This window comes from Esox lucius, chromosome 2, assembly GCF_011004845.1.
Source record: "Esox lucius isolate fEsoLuc1 chromosome 2, fEsoLuc1.pri, whole genome shotgun sequence".
In the NCBI taxonomy this organism is placed as follows: Eukaryota; Metazoa; Chordata; class Actinopteri; order Esociformes; family Esocidae; genus Esox; species Esox lucius.
In genome coordinates, this window is record NC_047570.1 from 9,919,837 (window position 1) to 9,935,782 (window position 15,946).

The 15,946-nt window shown below is 44.9% G+C and overlaps 1 protein-coding gene across 2 annotated transcripts in view; it reads left to right on the forward strand.

Moving 5' to 3' along the window:
• Window positions 1-15,294, forward strand: part of adamts18 (ADAM metallopeptidase with thrombospondin type 1 motif, 18) — a 53,704-nt gene extending 38,410 nt beyond the window's left edge. For both annotated transcript variants that reach the window (XM_013138844.4, XM_013138845.3), the window contains 7 exons: window positions 6,019-6,139; window positions 6,669-6,795; window positions 12,339-12,543; window positions 13,571-13,765; window positions 14,058-14,291; window positions 14,704-14,917; window positions 15,029-15,294. In XM_013138844.4, the coding sequence (XP_012994298.2) occupies window positions 6,019-6,139; window positions 6,669-6,795; window positions 12,339-12,543; window positions 13,571-13,765; window positions 14,058-14,291; window positions 14,704-14,917; window positions 15,029-15,147 (1,215 nt within the window). In that variant the 3' untranslated portion in view covers window positions 15,148-15,294. The remainder of the gene's footprint in view (window positions 1-6,018; window positions 6,140-6,668; window positions 6,796-12,338; window positions 12,544-13,570; window positions 13,766-14,057; window positions 14,292-14,703; window positions 14,918-15,028) is intronic.
• The last annotated feature ends 652 nt before the right edge of the window (window positions 15,295-15,946 follow it).

Sequence of the window (15,946 nt, forward strand, 5' to 3'; positions counted from 1 at the left end):
ACTTTTGATAGGATTATCTTTTCTATGACTAATCTATATTCTTATTTTATAGTTTTTTGTTGCTTTGGGCCTATAAATAGTTGTGGTTTTTCATACCTCTTGGTACAAATCTCCAAACTGATCCCAGTTGTAACCCATTAAAGCTTGCATTCAAAACAACAGATTTTGCTTTCATATGGATTTAAAAGTTTTTCCTCAGTCACTTTGGTACATTTTTCTAATCATACTTAACATCTGCAAAGCAGTAAATGCATTTCTCGAAACAATTCGTACAAACAGCATCACAAAATGGATTACCTGCAAAAGCCTGTAATTTGCTCAAAATCCTTAGTTCATCTCTCAAAAGTAAATATTTATGTCAATGAACATATCAGTGCCACCAGGATAACAAGTCCTTGTGTCATTGTTCCCAAACAAGATAGTCAAATTGCTTAGCCATGTTGTCAATATAACAGTGTACTGTGTAAGTATTTTCTGATGTAAGCTATGGCGACAGTTTGGTTGACAGTGATTGAAAATGCAAAAGCACTCTGTGTATGGCATATATCAATTTCAACAGTACAAAGTTACCCATTACTGTATGTGGGGATATTGATTGCAAGAGATTCGACAGGATTCACATTTACAATTTTAATGTTGGTCTGTCAACAAATTACAGTACAGTGTCATTGTGATACAGAAATGAAAAAGACAATACTGTTTTACAGCACAAAGGAAAAAAAATACAAAATTAGAAAGTTAGGTGGAACTCTACATGCATTGCTGTACGGGGAATTACAGTGCCGTCTTTCTACACCTCCCGACGTCCCGGTCTGTTCGGCCACAGATTCTCAACCACATCACAGCAGATATTCTCCCTTGCAATGCAGCGTGGAAAGAATCTCTTGGAAAGTCTTATCCAGCATCTGCAGGAGTCTGCTGTGATGTCCTCACATGCTGCATCCATGGCAGCCAGCAGGGTCATCTGAGTATGTGGCTGGCAATGGTAGACCTTCCACCTCCATGCTGAGTAGAACTCTTCAGCTGGGTTAAGGAATGGGGAATAGGGTGGGAGGAATTCCATCAGCATCCTGTTATTGGGTCACAAACCACTGCCTGATGGAAACTCACATTGTCCAAAATTACCACATAAATCTCGATACGGAACCCTCCCATCATAAGGGATGAAATCCCTGTAGAGGATCTCTGAGAAGGTGAAGAGATGCTGTGTTGTATGGCCCCATAAGGGGAATAGGTGTTTGCACACCATGCTATAAAAAAGCAGCACATACAGATATTCCCTCCCTGTTGGCCTGGCACATCTTCAGTAGCTCTGTGACCGATGACATTTCGCCCACGTCTTCTGCTTTTGGCTAGGTTCAAGGCACCCTCATCCAGGTACAGTGGATATAAAAAGTCTACACACCCCTGTTAAAATGCCAGGTTCTTGTGATGTAAAAGAATGAGACAAAAATAAATCATGTCAGAAGTCTTTCCACCTTTAATGTGACCTATAATGCGAACAATTCAATTGAAAAACAAACTGAAATCTTTGAGGGGGAAACATTTTAAATTAAAAACTCACAATAACCTGGTTATTGGAACTGAAGGGTTAAAATTAAGACACCACTGAAAATTGAACGATTATGTTCCTCCCTCAGAACTTTCCTTTTCAAAATTTTTGAAAGAAAAAGGTTCAGTGGTCTCTTAATTTTTTTCTGGAGCTCTGTATATACTGTATGTGGGTGTGTTAGTGTATGTATCTTTATAAAGTATATTTACTGTATAATGTAAAATGCAAGTGGACTACTGTAATATTAAATATTACAGTAAGTATGCAGTATTACAGTACAGTATGCATTGTTGGATTACATACATTTGAATGATTGAGGACATGGTTGTTCTCCCAACATTCGGTTGCACCCTTTCGACCGGCCTCAGCCATTGTAAGGCCATTACTGAGAACATGGTCCACAATAGTGGCCTTATGTCATGGGAACTGTGCCTGTGTCCTCGGCCCCTTCTGCCTCTTCCTCAGTTTTGCCTCCCTGCCCTTCCACCATGCATCCTTATTCCTCTTCTTCTTCCCGTCTGTTGACCCTGTTTGTTTCCTTGTTGTTCTTCCATTGTCATAAACTCTAACACTATGTCTATATATGCTTGCCAATTGATTGTTCATGAGATGCACCTCTGAGCTATTTTAGAGGACTGGTTGATCACGCTTCACACATTCCCTTTCATTAGTGAAAGTCAAGATTTATCTCTGAGCAATTAATCAATTTAGGACACACAAAAAAAAAGTCTAATAGAAATGTACAGAAAATATGTTTCATAGATTATGACAACGGGTTAAACCATTTAGCATTTAATGACTTATGCAATGAACTAATGCCTAGATGTTTTGGGGGTAAGACTATTGAACAGAGAACCAGTAGGATCTTCATGACATAAGCAATTGATAATGTAGGGAAAAGCAGACAATTGTACATAATCAGTGGCATGAATGTACCAAAGCATTGACAATTTGTTCATAAGAATGAGAAATTGCTTTATGATGTGCACAAGTGACTTGATGAAATGGAGGTTGAACAAGTAGTTTTGAGATTTTCAATTGTGATCTGAGAAATGTACAAAAGTGACTGAGAAAATACTGTATACATCTTTCACTACAATATCATTGATTCAACCAAGTGTTTGGTTAAATTTGAAGAGATTCAACCAAGTGTTTGGTTAAATTTGAAGAGATTCAACCAAGTGTTTGGTTAAATGTGAAGAGATTCAACCAAGTGTTTGGTTAAAGGTGAAGAGATTCAACCAAGTGTTTGGTTAAATGTGAAGAGATTCAACCAAGTGTTTGGTTAAATTTTAAGAGATTCAAACAAGTGTTTGGTTAAATGTGAAGAGATTCAACCAAGTGTTTGGTTAAATGTAAAGAGATTCAACCAGGAGTTTGGTTAAATGTGAAGAGTACATTGGTTAAGTCATAAAAATGTAACTTCATGCAGTTCTCTCAACTTAGTCGTTGTAACAATCAGTTAGTCCAAGACCAAACAATGTAAGACACATGTTTCAAAATGAGTTGAAGTGCTAAAGGTAATCTTGCAGTTTATATCAGTGATTTCACATTAGGCAGAACTGTTACTGAACACTATCTATCATAACAGACTGAAAATAATTTCTATTCCATATTCAAAAGTGTGATCAATGATCTTCAATAATCATTGATGCAAAAACACCAACTTTTTTTGCCACTGGGGTTTTTTGTCTAATCAATTGTAAGAAATTTGAAGTCAATGTTTAGAACACACTACATTTATTTGCGTCAATTCTGTTTTCAGCATTTGGCCATTATATCTTGTCCACATCACAATGAATATCTTAATTTTTCAAGCACAGCAGGAAAACTATTTTGTCACGGGAAATCCAAACCTGATGATATTGCACCAACACTTTTTGATTTGCCCAGGTAGAAGCCTGCTTTATCAACAAAGATGTTGTCAGTTCACAGCAGTTTTGACCCTGAACTGATATACTCCTCTGCCTTGCTGTCTGTCCTGCTCAGTTTTGAAAGACATTGCCAGTGTTCACATGGTTGTGTAGATCCCAGTTGTGATACTACTGTAGATGGCAATGTCTTGTATTTGACAGTATTGTAGAGCCCATAGGCAATGCAGTGGGCACCAGGTTTCTGGGTTTGAATCCCAATGAGGTCAGATACAAATCTATGACCTTAGGGTGGTGATTCTCTACTTTTTAATCTGCTCATAGTAGGCAAAACCTTGTAAAATACACAGTATATTCACCAAATGATTGAGTAATAATCAATTAGGAACAATGAGTATAGTGACAGTGAAAGGTATTTTACCAATAAAGAAAATCTTATCAAAAGTTATGTATCTAATCTATATGAACGTAATATATTGCCACAAACCTGTGTGAATAATAAAAAAGCAACTAAAATAAACTGTATGATTAATTAACCATTTGGTTACTATGCTGTATATTATTTGTTTTGCCTACTATGTACTATCTGACCTCAGTGGGAACAACATTTGAAACAATACAATTTGCTAACCCCCCACATTTTCTACAGTGTATACAAATGAATATCATGGAAACAATATTTGTATTTTTTTTGGTCATGTTTTGTCTGGTGTTATTTTGATTGTCTCGAGTTGTCTGATTGCATCGTGTTGTGTCTGACAGCATTGTGTTGTGTCTGACTGCATCGTGTTGTGTCTGACTGCATCGTGTTGTGTCTGACAGCATTGTGTTGTGACTGACTGCATCGTGTTGTGTCTGACTGCATCGTGTTGTGTCTGACAGCAATGTGTTGTGTCTGACAGCAATGTGTTGTGTCTGATTGCATCGTGTTGTGTCTGACTGCATCGTGTTGTGTCTGACAGCAACGTGTTGTGTCTGACTGCAACGTGTTGTGTCTGACTGCAACGTGTTGTGTCTGACAGCAACGTGTTGTGTCTGACAGCAATGTGTTGTGTCTGACTGCAACGTGTTGTGTCTGACTGCAACGTGTTGTGTCTGACTGCAACGTGTTGTGTCTGACTGCAACGTGTTGTGTCTGACAGCAATGTGTTGTGTCTGGTTGCATCGTGTTGTCTGACTGCATTGTGTTGTGTCTGACTGCATTGTGTTGTGTCGGACTATCACGTGGTGTCCCTGACAGTCTCATGTTGTCTCTGAGTGTGTTGTGTTGTATCTGACTTTGTGTGTTGTCTCTGTCATCTGTTGCCTCTTACTGTCTCATGTCAGGTGTCTTACTGGCTTCCAGAGAAAGGGTTTCTCTGGGGTCCTTTTTTGGAAGGTGTGTTTGGTGTGAAGCACCAGCTGTAAATAAGGTCTGGTCCCAGACAGGTTAGCGTGCAGATTCAATGGCACAGTTCCAGGGATATAGATTTAGGTCTAGGAGCTCTAAGGGCTAGCTTATAGGTTTACAATGTGTCTTAGTTAACAGAATTTCCCCCTTAAAAAAACTCTGCAAACTCTCCTCTGATGGCACCTGCTTTAAATCCAATTTGTCTTTCACCATCCCTACCGCTGAGGCTCTTGGTTTTTGTTACCTGGTGTGGACTCATGGGAGAGTGAATTTGGAGCCAGTACAACCTGGTACAGAGCAGGTTCATGCACTCCTGTTCTGCTTCACTGAGCTTTGGAGAACATTTCAAAACATCTATCTAGTTGCACATAAAGATCCTATTGCTGACTGTGCCCACGGGACAGATGTACAGCACAGTGAAATACCTGCCTATCTTCTCCCTGCACTGTGAACATGAGGACCTTGCATTCAGACTATAACCCTTTAATCTGATACAGCAGATGTCTTCTCCATGTGTAAACCCCTTGCCTCAAATGTGGTTTGACTAAAATTGGGATAATCTCTGATGAGACTGTTGGTCAGAGGGTAAATCCGTATTATTTCTAACGTGTGTGTATGTGTGTATATCTCTTACCGACATACACAACATTTGCTATCTGTTAGAGTTTGAGGCACAATAATTACTTGTCCTGTGCATTGACATTCAGCCCTATATATATATATACATATATGCATTTGGTGTCACCGCTGCTTAGCATTGTCAACACATCCCTCGGTTCGGCAGTTTGATTACTGAGCCCCAAATAGTGGCAAGATGTGGCCAAGTCTAAGGGGGACAAAGCAGGCCTTCATTTTCAGAGAAAGCCTTCCAGTCCATTAGAAGCAACCCCAGCCTGTGCTCCGTGACCCGACGTACAGGTCTGCCAAGCGGTCACTTGTGTTTCCTTTTCAGTTCAATCACAGAGCTTTGTCTGTTGGACCCTTACAAGGGCCACACACACAGACACACACCCACAAAGTAATTTACGCCTGCCAGTTTGTGAATCCTTGTGCACCATGGTTTCCTGCCACATTACTTGTTTTTGTTTCCTCACTCTTATTCTTCGTGGTCTTTATTTCGGGAGAGGAGAGAATGAATGCAAACTAGTGGATGTCCTGGGATGGATCCCAAACCTCACTGCAGTGTATGTTCCTAACTTTTCCAGATTCTCCTGCAGGGGAGGAACCCAGGTGTGGTGTGGGAGTACACCTTGCCCCGCAGCGAGAGGAAACCCAACTATACGTGGGGTGTGGTTCGCTCCGACTGCTCTGCCCCCTGTGCTGGAGGTGAGTAAAGGCTGGTTGAAGGCTGTGTGTGTTTGTGTGTGTGTTTGTGCACATGCGCGTGGCACCGGGGGGGGGGGGGGGGGGGGCAGGAAGTGCGTTCCCGGCTTATCAAAAGCATCTTTGTAAGCGACAGTGAAAAGGTTGCACAGTCTCCCTTGGTCCTTTACAGACCTCCCTGAGTCCTCTATCCTATTCACTCATCAATGTATGTCAGCGAATGTGTGTGTGTTTTATATGTGAGCCTGGATCAGTGGCCCCCTTACTCTATTCACTCTCCCTCAGTGGGGTGGGTCCACAGCAGACACAGCAGACAGAGAGCACTAGACAAGCTTAGAGCAGAGATCTCTATCTGCACTCTGTCACTGTTTCATTCATACTTTACTTCAGTCGTCATGGCCTCCCATGTTGCTCAGACAGGAGAAGAGTGGGCTTTGTGCGACCTTTCAGTGGTTGTAAAAGACATGGAAAACTGATGGAGAATTATGTCGGCCGCACTCTCTTTCTCTCCCTCTCCCTTCCTCTCGTTCAGGTCGTATTTCGACAAAAGCCATCTGTTTACAAGATCAGCGGACCCAAGTCAACTCAACTCAGTGCAACCCTCAGACCAGACCAGTCCTAGGCTCTCACCTGTGCAACACACAGCCCTGTCCAGCCTAGTAAGTAACTCTTTCTGTTTCTTTGTCTCCCTCTCTCTCTTCATATACATATATACATATATACATATATATATATATATACACTCACCTAAAGGATTATTAGGAACACCTGTTCAATTTCTCATTAATGCAATTATCTAATCAACCGATCACATGGCAGTTCCTTCAATGCATTTAGGGGTGTGGTCCTGGTCAAGACAATCTCCTGCACTCCAAACTGAATGTCAGAATGGGAAAGAAAGGTGATTTAAGCAATTTTGAGCGTGCCGGTCTGAGTATTTCACAATCTGCTCAGTTACTGGGATTTTCACGCACAACCATTTCTAGGGTTTACAAAGAATGGTGTGAAAAGGGAAAAACATCCAGTATGTGGCAGTCCTGTGGGCGAAAAATGCCTTGTTGATGCTAGAGGTCAGAGGAGAATGGGCCGACTGATTCAAGCTGATAGAAGAGCAACTTTGACTGAAATAACCACTCGTTACAACCGAGGTATGCAGCAAAGCATTTGTGAAGCCACAACACGCACAACACTTTCAGCACCTTGTTGAATCAATGCCACGTAGAATTAAGGCAGTTCTGAAGGCGAAAGGGGGTCAAACACAGTATTGTGTTCCTAATAATCCTTTAGGTGAGTGTATATATATAGTTTTATATATAGTTTATATATTTAGTTTTGCCCATCTGCCTCCATTTCTCTCTCTCTCCCCTTCAGACACACACACACACACACACACACCAGAACCTCAGCCTACACTCGGTGCTGTAGTTCCAGTGGAGAACTGCTGTGTCTTGGTCTGGGATGCTGGTGTGGTCTCTTTGCTGTGGGCAGGGACCACTCAGCCTTCTCTCTCTGTCGTGTCTTGCTGGAGAGCCCTGTATGCTCCCTGCCCAAAGCTCCAGCTCCCAAACCAAACAGGATTAACATACCCTCCAGACAGGGGCAGACCAGCCTGGTATTCCCAGCGCTGGCCCCCACTCAAAGCCACAGCTCCTGGGCCAGGCCACAGGAGAGAGCCGCCCCAACCCCGGTCAATGCTTAGTTTCCCTCAGCCTGGCCGTCTGAATCCCACTCCACTGATAAGGTTCAGTACAGAGAAGAACACCACAGCCTCTAATTCCCCCTAAATCACCGGTCTTCACTGCAGAGAAAGATTGAAGATGCTATAAATATCCAGACAGATCACAGATTCAATTATTAGCTCATTATTAACAACTGCCAGGGTCAGTTCCTATTTTTCTACAACCAGAACCGACTAGTAAAAGTAATTTCCAGACATTTACTGGGCACCAGGGATCCTTTCAGACATTCAGAGTTTTTTTCAGACACCCACCATTTTGTTCACTCACTGGAAGCCATTCTCGACTCCACGGGTAAAAGTTGGGATTAAATGGTCTTCACTTGGAGCTTTCCTCCTGTGACTATCCATTCAGCTCCCGTGGGACAGGCTTTGATTTACACGGCTCCTGCCTTAAAGGAACAGCCATGAACCAGCCGGCAGAGAGACTCTTACAGGCTGACACCCTGACAGAGCGATGACAAGCATCCCTCTCCCACCGCCCGTCTGTCATCCTCTCCTTGTTGTTTTCCGCCTGCCTTCGCGGACCGTGTATAACGCGAGTGGTGGTGGGCGAGCGGGGACATCAGCACCATGTGACTCTTTCTCTTAGAGAAACAATAACCGCTGTGGCTTTCCCTATCCAGATCTTGACAAATCGCTCAATAACAGTGGGTAATTGAAACAACACCAGAGCCTAGCGGGAGTCGTTGAGTGGGTGTCTGAGTTGTATGTACTGGATCGTCTTATGTAGTGTGCTGATACATCATTCTGATCCAAGTCTTTATCTCCCGGGCGTTTTGTTTTAGGCCTATTGCTGGAGCACTTCAAACGCTCACTCACTCACTCTCCCCCGCGCTCAGGGGACTAGCTGCCTTCCCTTTTCTCTGTGGAATGCGCCTCTGTCACATTTTTACAACGTCACATCTCCGCAAGCGGCTCCGTCACATTAGAGAAGACCATGAGCCCAGGCCTGTCTGCCTCCGCAAAGGTTAAAAAGCCGGGCCGCTATCAGTTACACCTTATACATTCTGCTGCTGTTATCCCGGAAGTTTCCCACCATTCGTTTGTGTAATCCGGGTCAGACTCTCTCTGCTATTTAGGGGAAATGTTTACACGGAAATTAACCCCAACCACCCCTGACCCCTCCCCACCCCTCTCGTGTAAGCTTTAGAGGAAGTGTGCCGTCCAGTTGAATGACATCATCACCATAAATCCAAGAGCAGAGTACTGCTCATCGGTACCAGACCCCTGAAACAGTGGACCTGGTTCTCCCGCTGATTAAGTGTCAGGATTTATGGGACGTCCAAAAGAATGGGAGTCAAGGGAAAGTAATACAAGCCTTTTGCAAAAAAAAAATTGAAAACTTTCAAACTGTATGGACTTGCTATCAGGAACAGAGAAGGAGCAGAGTAATATGGGCCTCTGCTGCTTATCTTTCCACCAAATATATGCAGCGCTGACAGGTCTGTCCATGTTTTATTGTAGAGTAAGAGTCTGGATCCCCACGGGGCCAGATCTGTCTAGCCAGTCAGGAATTCAGCACTTAGCCCCAACCCGTTCTCCATCTACATCGTCAGCCCCAGCATCAATCTTAGGCCCAAGGTGATCTTAGGCCCAAGCCATTGCACCAAAAATACGCTGCAGGCTTGCCTGTAAGGGCCACTGGCTTGTGGGGGGTACCAAGCATGGATGTGTTCAAACAAGGTGAAGCCCGGGTAGCAGCCAACTCTATTTGGTAGTGCGTAATGTCACCAGAAAGAATAATGTTAAAGCCTTCAAAGAGATGTGGTGGTCCTGCTATCTCTGTAAATACTCTCCTATCTTCTGTCTGTTACTTTTGTTTCCTTGTTCTTTTTTTTTGACTATTTATTTAGTTGTACTCAGAGGAGATTCCTTTAGGCAGGCTGCATCTGTGAAGTCACTTAGCTGGCTCTTACTTGGTAGTTGTGGCACCAAACCATGAGAGGAACAAGGAGACATCAGCACGCAGGCCAGAGAGGAGGTGGAGGAGATTCTCAGAGACGCTGCTGTTTTGTGGGCTGCTTTAAGATCTAACCAGAGGTTGCATTTGGTTGCTGTGTCCTACAGGCTCTTTTGCTGAGGTATTCCAGCTATGAATAGATTGTTAGTCGTGACTTATATATCCGATTAATCATCAAAAGAAATGTCAGTGTTTAGCTGCGATGTGCAACCAATACCATGATAGTGAAATTACAAACGTAAAGCCACCTTCTTTCCCCCCCCGCTCAATATCTCCTACATTTTTCCTGTCAAATTGCATGGCTGGAAATATGCAAGTTATTGCAGGATTCCAGAAATACAAATTACAGCTAAGCCAAAACTTGGTTTGCAGTGAAGCGCTCTAATTCAACCTCTTTTCAATGACATATTGTTATTTATATGCCACTGGTGTAATGCCAATGAAAAAGCACAGGAGACATCTAAACCGGTGCTTTGCTAGACCAGTCGTGTTTCTCCCCTCAAAATTGCAGTTTAGCCTTCTCCCTTATTTGTAAGAGCTCGGTTTAAAGGGAAAATAAAATTGTTTTTTTTCCCCTCCGCAGGTCTGAGAGAAGGGCAGTGGGAGTGTCAGGGCGGTACCGTAGCCTCAGAACTCAGAGTCAGCTGTCCATCCCTCATGCCCCCGGTCATGTGGTTGTCAGAGCAGTCATTTGCACTAATCTGCCTTCGCCCCAAATGCCAAGACAGTCTATTTTAGAGCAGGGCTGCTTTCATCAAAGGCTGCGAATGATCTAGAGATACCAGAAGGCCACAACTCATGGAGCCATCGAGTGTAGGATCCTGTCTGTTTCTCTGAGAGGAGAGTTGGGAGGGGAGCCTGTGTAAGGGAGCTATGGGGCAAACGGACGGTGAGAGTTAGGCGTCCGGTAGCATGAGAATGTCCATGTACAAGGTTAGCAGGCATGCTGGGAAACCTTGCATCAGCACCGTGCTATATGTTGTGGGCAATATGGTTTTTATGTTTAGATTATCATGTACTGACTGCAGAGGTGCATGCAAATGTTATGTGAATGTATATATATCTGTGTGTATTCCAGAATAATTGGCCGTCTGGGTAAATATGAACAAACAAGGCTGTGAAAAAATTCCATTGTTGTTTGTAAGCTTGATCTTACACTCATTTAATTCTGTGACATTGTAAGATTTGGAAGATTTAAAAAGGAAAATATCGTCAAGAAATCATTATTTTATTCAAAAACATTGTGGCACCCCTGCATTCTGTACATTTGCACATTCCCTTTGGCAAGATTGAAAAACTTGAGTCTACGGTTAGTGAACCATTTTTGTGTGGATTTGGAGGTTTGCTTTGGATTGTTGTCCTGCTTGAAGATCCAACCCAGTCAGAGGCAGACAGGGTTTGGCCTAAAATCTCCTGGTACTTGATAGAGGCTGAGTTGCCATGTACCCTAATAAGGTTTTCAGGGCCTTTTGAAGTAAAACAGCACCACAACATTGCAGATTAACCAGCATATTTTGCAGTGCGGATTGGGTTATTTTGTGCATGACCATGGCTCTTCTTACGCCAAGCCGACCTCTGGTATGTTTTGCCACAAAGCACAATTTCAGCCTCATCAGTTCATTAGTTAATGGTTCCAATAAAATTTCTTATTACATTTACCAACATCCAGGCACTTACATTTGTGATTTGGTGACAGCAGAGGTTTTCTTCTGGCAACCCAGAGGTACATTTTAATCGTTGTTTTAGAGACTTGTTGACCCTCATGTAACCAAATTCTGCAATTCTTTGTGCCTGTGTGTCACATCTATACCCCCATGAAACATAATGTAACGGATGACCACTTAATGGAGTCCCAAAATACTTATTTCTTGATGGCCATTTTTTCTTCGAAAATCTTATACTCAAATGTTCCATTTCTATGACTTTTAGAGTGTAACATCAAGCTGTCATAAAAAAAAAAAAAATCCCCACAGACTTTTTTGTTCATATTTACCTAGTGTGCCAATAATCCTGCACGGTACCATGGGCATGTACAACGTGTCTCCATGTCCCGCCTATGCATCTTCCTGTGTGCGCACGCTCGCTTGCGCTTGTCCGTCTCTCCTGCAGGCCCCGGGGAGACAGCGATGGGTGTGTTTAGACCCAAAATAAATGATACAGATTGAGGAAATCTGTGGTTCCTCGCTGTGATCGGGGAGCTGTGTCATGTGGTAGACATACTGATGACAGAGGTTAGCAGTGGAAAGTATACAGCTGGATCATCTGATGGCCGACCGGAGCGTGTCCCAGCAGACTCTGCTGAGCGTTGCCATTTTTCTATTTCTTTTGCCGAGTGTTTGTTTGGAGAGTCATTGTGAGATTATATGCAGGTTTATGTGTCACTCCGAAACTCACACCGCCGTTCTGTTCCTCATAATCTGCCCCCCCCACCCCACACACACTTTTCGAGTGTTTGTTATTTCGATGCTTTGGGCCGACGAGTAAGTCCGGGTTTCTTTCCTCAGCTGGACGACGGGTGACTGGGGCCCCTGCAGTCGGTCCTGTGGCGGCGGGCAGCAGACGCGTCACATACAGTGCTTGCGTAAGGTGACGTACCAGCGGGAGGAGGTGGTGGCCCACTCCCTGTGCCCCGTCATCGCTCCGGCCCAGGTGCAGCCCTGCCAGACCCAGGCGTGCCCGCCCGAGTGGAGCTCCGGGACCTGGTCCCAGGTCGGTCCCACCGTGCATCGTTTCACATGGCTGCCCCTTCTGGGCACGCCAGTACCGCCACGTCACAGGCAGAGAACACACTTCCAGAAGTCTGTTTTAATTTGATCCTATGTTCTGGGTGTATGTGAGCCTAGCGGTCGAGAAGGTTGGGCCTGTAAAAAAGTAACTTGTTCTATTCCCCCCGAGGCATGAAAGTGAAAAGAAAATGTGTTCTGTCCATGAGCAACTCCGTTAATTCTAATTGCTCCTAGGTCATTGCTGAATTTGCTTTTTAGCATACTTACCTAGAAAAAGCAGCAGTAGAAATAAAATAATAAATAGGACATGTCAACCAACACTGCAACATGTAAGCAAATGTCTCAGCTGGCCTGATGAATGGGGAAAACACTTCTCTGCCCTCTGCTGGACACGTAGTCAAGTGCATACCTAGAGTCCTGGAAAAAAAACAGAACAAAGACTACAGAGAGCTATTTAAATCCCACTATCATAATTTATCACACATTGTAAGACTATTGTAAGACTTCACTTTAGTGTTGCCTAGGTAAAACCGACGGTGTTATCAACCTTGCCTACCGGCTTTGTCCACAAGGCTACAACGCAGTAATGAACACTGACAGCATTCCCCCGTCCTTGTCAGCTGTGACAATGATCTCCAGCCACAGTTTATGGGAAAGCCTGTCTGTCCGCGCAGTTACCTGTAATTATGTTTCTCTTCCCTGCACTGACTGATACTTATATGCTTTTTCCAAGTGCACTATGCCGTGCAAATTATATGACGCAAATATTCAAATGTATGTTGAGCTCTGACTTAATGCGACCCGACGTCCGGCTGTGTCTTCAGAGTTCTCGGGCTGTGTTAAATGATGTGGGCGCTTAGACTGACTGCAGACGGAGGGCTCTTTACGCTGCACTAACCGCACGACTCACTGAGCGTGCCCGTCGCGCGCTTCGGGTGTAACACGCCGGGGCGCGCGCGACATTCCCACTATGACCACCGACCTCTCGCCTCTCTTTGCTCCACCCTCAGTGTTCCAAGTCGTGTGGGCGCGGGATGAGGAAACGCGGCGTCTTCTGCAGAAGCGCCGACCCGGGGTCCAAGGCCGTGGTCGTCCCGGACAGTATGTGCAAGGCGCACCACAGACCTAAGGCCCAGGAGACCTGCGTCCTCCGCCGCTGCCCCAAGAACGACCGGATGCAGTGGGTCGCGACGGCCTGGGGCGAGGTACGCGCTTGTACAAACACACCCCGCCGACACCTGAACACTGACCGCGCAGGCACTTGTCTCCCGCCCGGGACAAAGCGAGCACCCCGGTCTGCATAGCAAGTATGCGCCTGTTCATTTGAAAACCGAGCACTGTTGCTATGGCGACGCAGGGTGACCTTGTCTCGTTCGCTCCCCCGAGGAACGGGCTGGATTCCTTTTCGGAGAGGGTCTGTGGGCTTTTCGGCATTGTCTCCCGTGTTCTCTCTGATCTCACCTTCTCTAATGGCGCCACCTCTGGCCTTCCCTGCAGTGCTCTGCGTCCTGTGACTCAGGTGTCAGAAGGAGAGAGCTGCGCTGTGGGGAGAGGGATTTACACGGGGGCTACACTGAGTTCCCGATGAGGAGGTGCAGGAACCTCCCGAAACCCACCGTGGAGCTCCAGCAGACATGCAGCAGGGGGCCGTGCCCAGAGCCTCGACCCGTAGTCCCGGGAAGGACAACCAGTGCTGTGGTCCTGGGCTGGTATTCTTCTCCTTGGCAGCAGGTGTGTATGTCTGCCCTGCTGGTTCTACCAGACGTCTGCCTGACATGGATCTGGATGTAGCGCAACAACTCTCTTTCCCCAGACTTTCTCTCTCTCTCTCTTGCCAAGCTCACAGAAGGTGGTTTTAATGTATGTACAATATGTATCCAAGGCAACCTGTTACAGTCTGACATCTGACTTTCCCCTTGATCAGGGAGCCTGTGATGCCTGGGTTTGCATCAAGGCCCTCTCTTCTCTCTCTAGACATCGTTTGGTAAAGGAGATGGTGTCAGCATTCTTAATGTATTCTATGTAACATCTTTAACACCCCTCTGCCTGTCTCTCTCCCTCTTCCTCTCTCTCTCCCTCTGCCTGTCTCTCTCCCTCTGCCTGTCTCTCTCCCTCTGCCTGTCTCTCTCCCTCTGTCTCTCAGTGTTCCGTGTCCTGTGGGGGAGGAGTACAGTCCCGTTCTATCCAGTGTCTGAGGCAGGGACGTCCTGCCACTGGATGCCTGGCCCACCAGAGACCCATCAGCTCCCGGGCCTGCAACACACATTTCTGTCCTGCTCCTCCTCCTCATCCCGCTCCTCCCGCTCCTCCTGCTCCTCCAGTTCCCCCTGCTCATGTTCCTGCTACGACACACAAAGGTGAACTAGTTCAACAAACTTGTGAAAACAATTTGAATAGTTCTGGCAGAAATGTTTTTTTTTTCCTTCACACGTATTCATTCTTTTCCTGGTATTTTTTTTGCCCTTCAGATGAGCAGTCATGTGTCGACTTCTTCAGCTGGTGTCACCTGGTACCTCAACATGGCGTGTGCAACCACAAGTTCTACGGACAGCAGTGCTGCAAGTCCTGCAACGGCAAAAAGCAGTAAAAGTAGAGGACTCATTCTCCCATGAGCCTCTGGCTGCACGATTCAGAGGGGAACTGCATAAATGCGTCACAGCTCCACAGGACACTGTGGTTCAGTATATATTGGGCCATTATGCACAAGGGAACTGAGGCACAGTCTTTTTTTTTTCCTGGAGTACTTGACTAACAGTGATTAGCTGAATGAAAGAGAACGATTTCCATGTTTCTGGATTCATTGTTCTGAAGAAAGTGGGTAAAGACATTGATGCTCATTTGCCAAAGCAGCATTGTCCTATAACTGGAAAAACAGTGTAATTAGTCATGTGCAGGATGTTCTCAGTGTAAATATGCGTGTTCTGTATCCTGATATTGTCAACACCTTATTTCAAGCCATCAACCGAGCTTGAAGGATATGTGTACTGCAGCACACTTATTTTGTGTATATTTCAAGGAACCTGGTTTCAGCTGACTTAAGTTATTATGGCTCACATGTTGTTTCTCATTGGTCACGTGTACTATGGGCTGTCTACATGAAGCCGTATGCATATCACATAAACCTGGCAGATGAAATACCTATACTGTACATTATCCATTTAAAACCTTACGCTTCAGTGTTGATCACAACTCCCATATGCACTTATCTGACCCGGTCCCTCGTTCTGGCGTGGTTCATAATTGGTGCTCTATTGTGTAACGAGATACCTGTGTAAATCTTTCAATGTTCATGTTGTGAATAGATGCCTACTCGTGTCACGCCTACATTGTAATGTTTGTGTCATTGTAGCATGTGCTGCCAGTGTCTTGTGAAAGTTTTTGTGCAA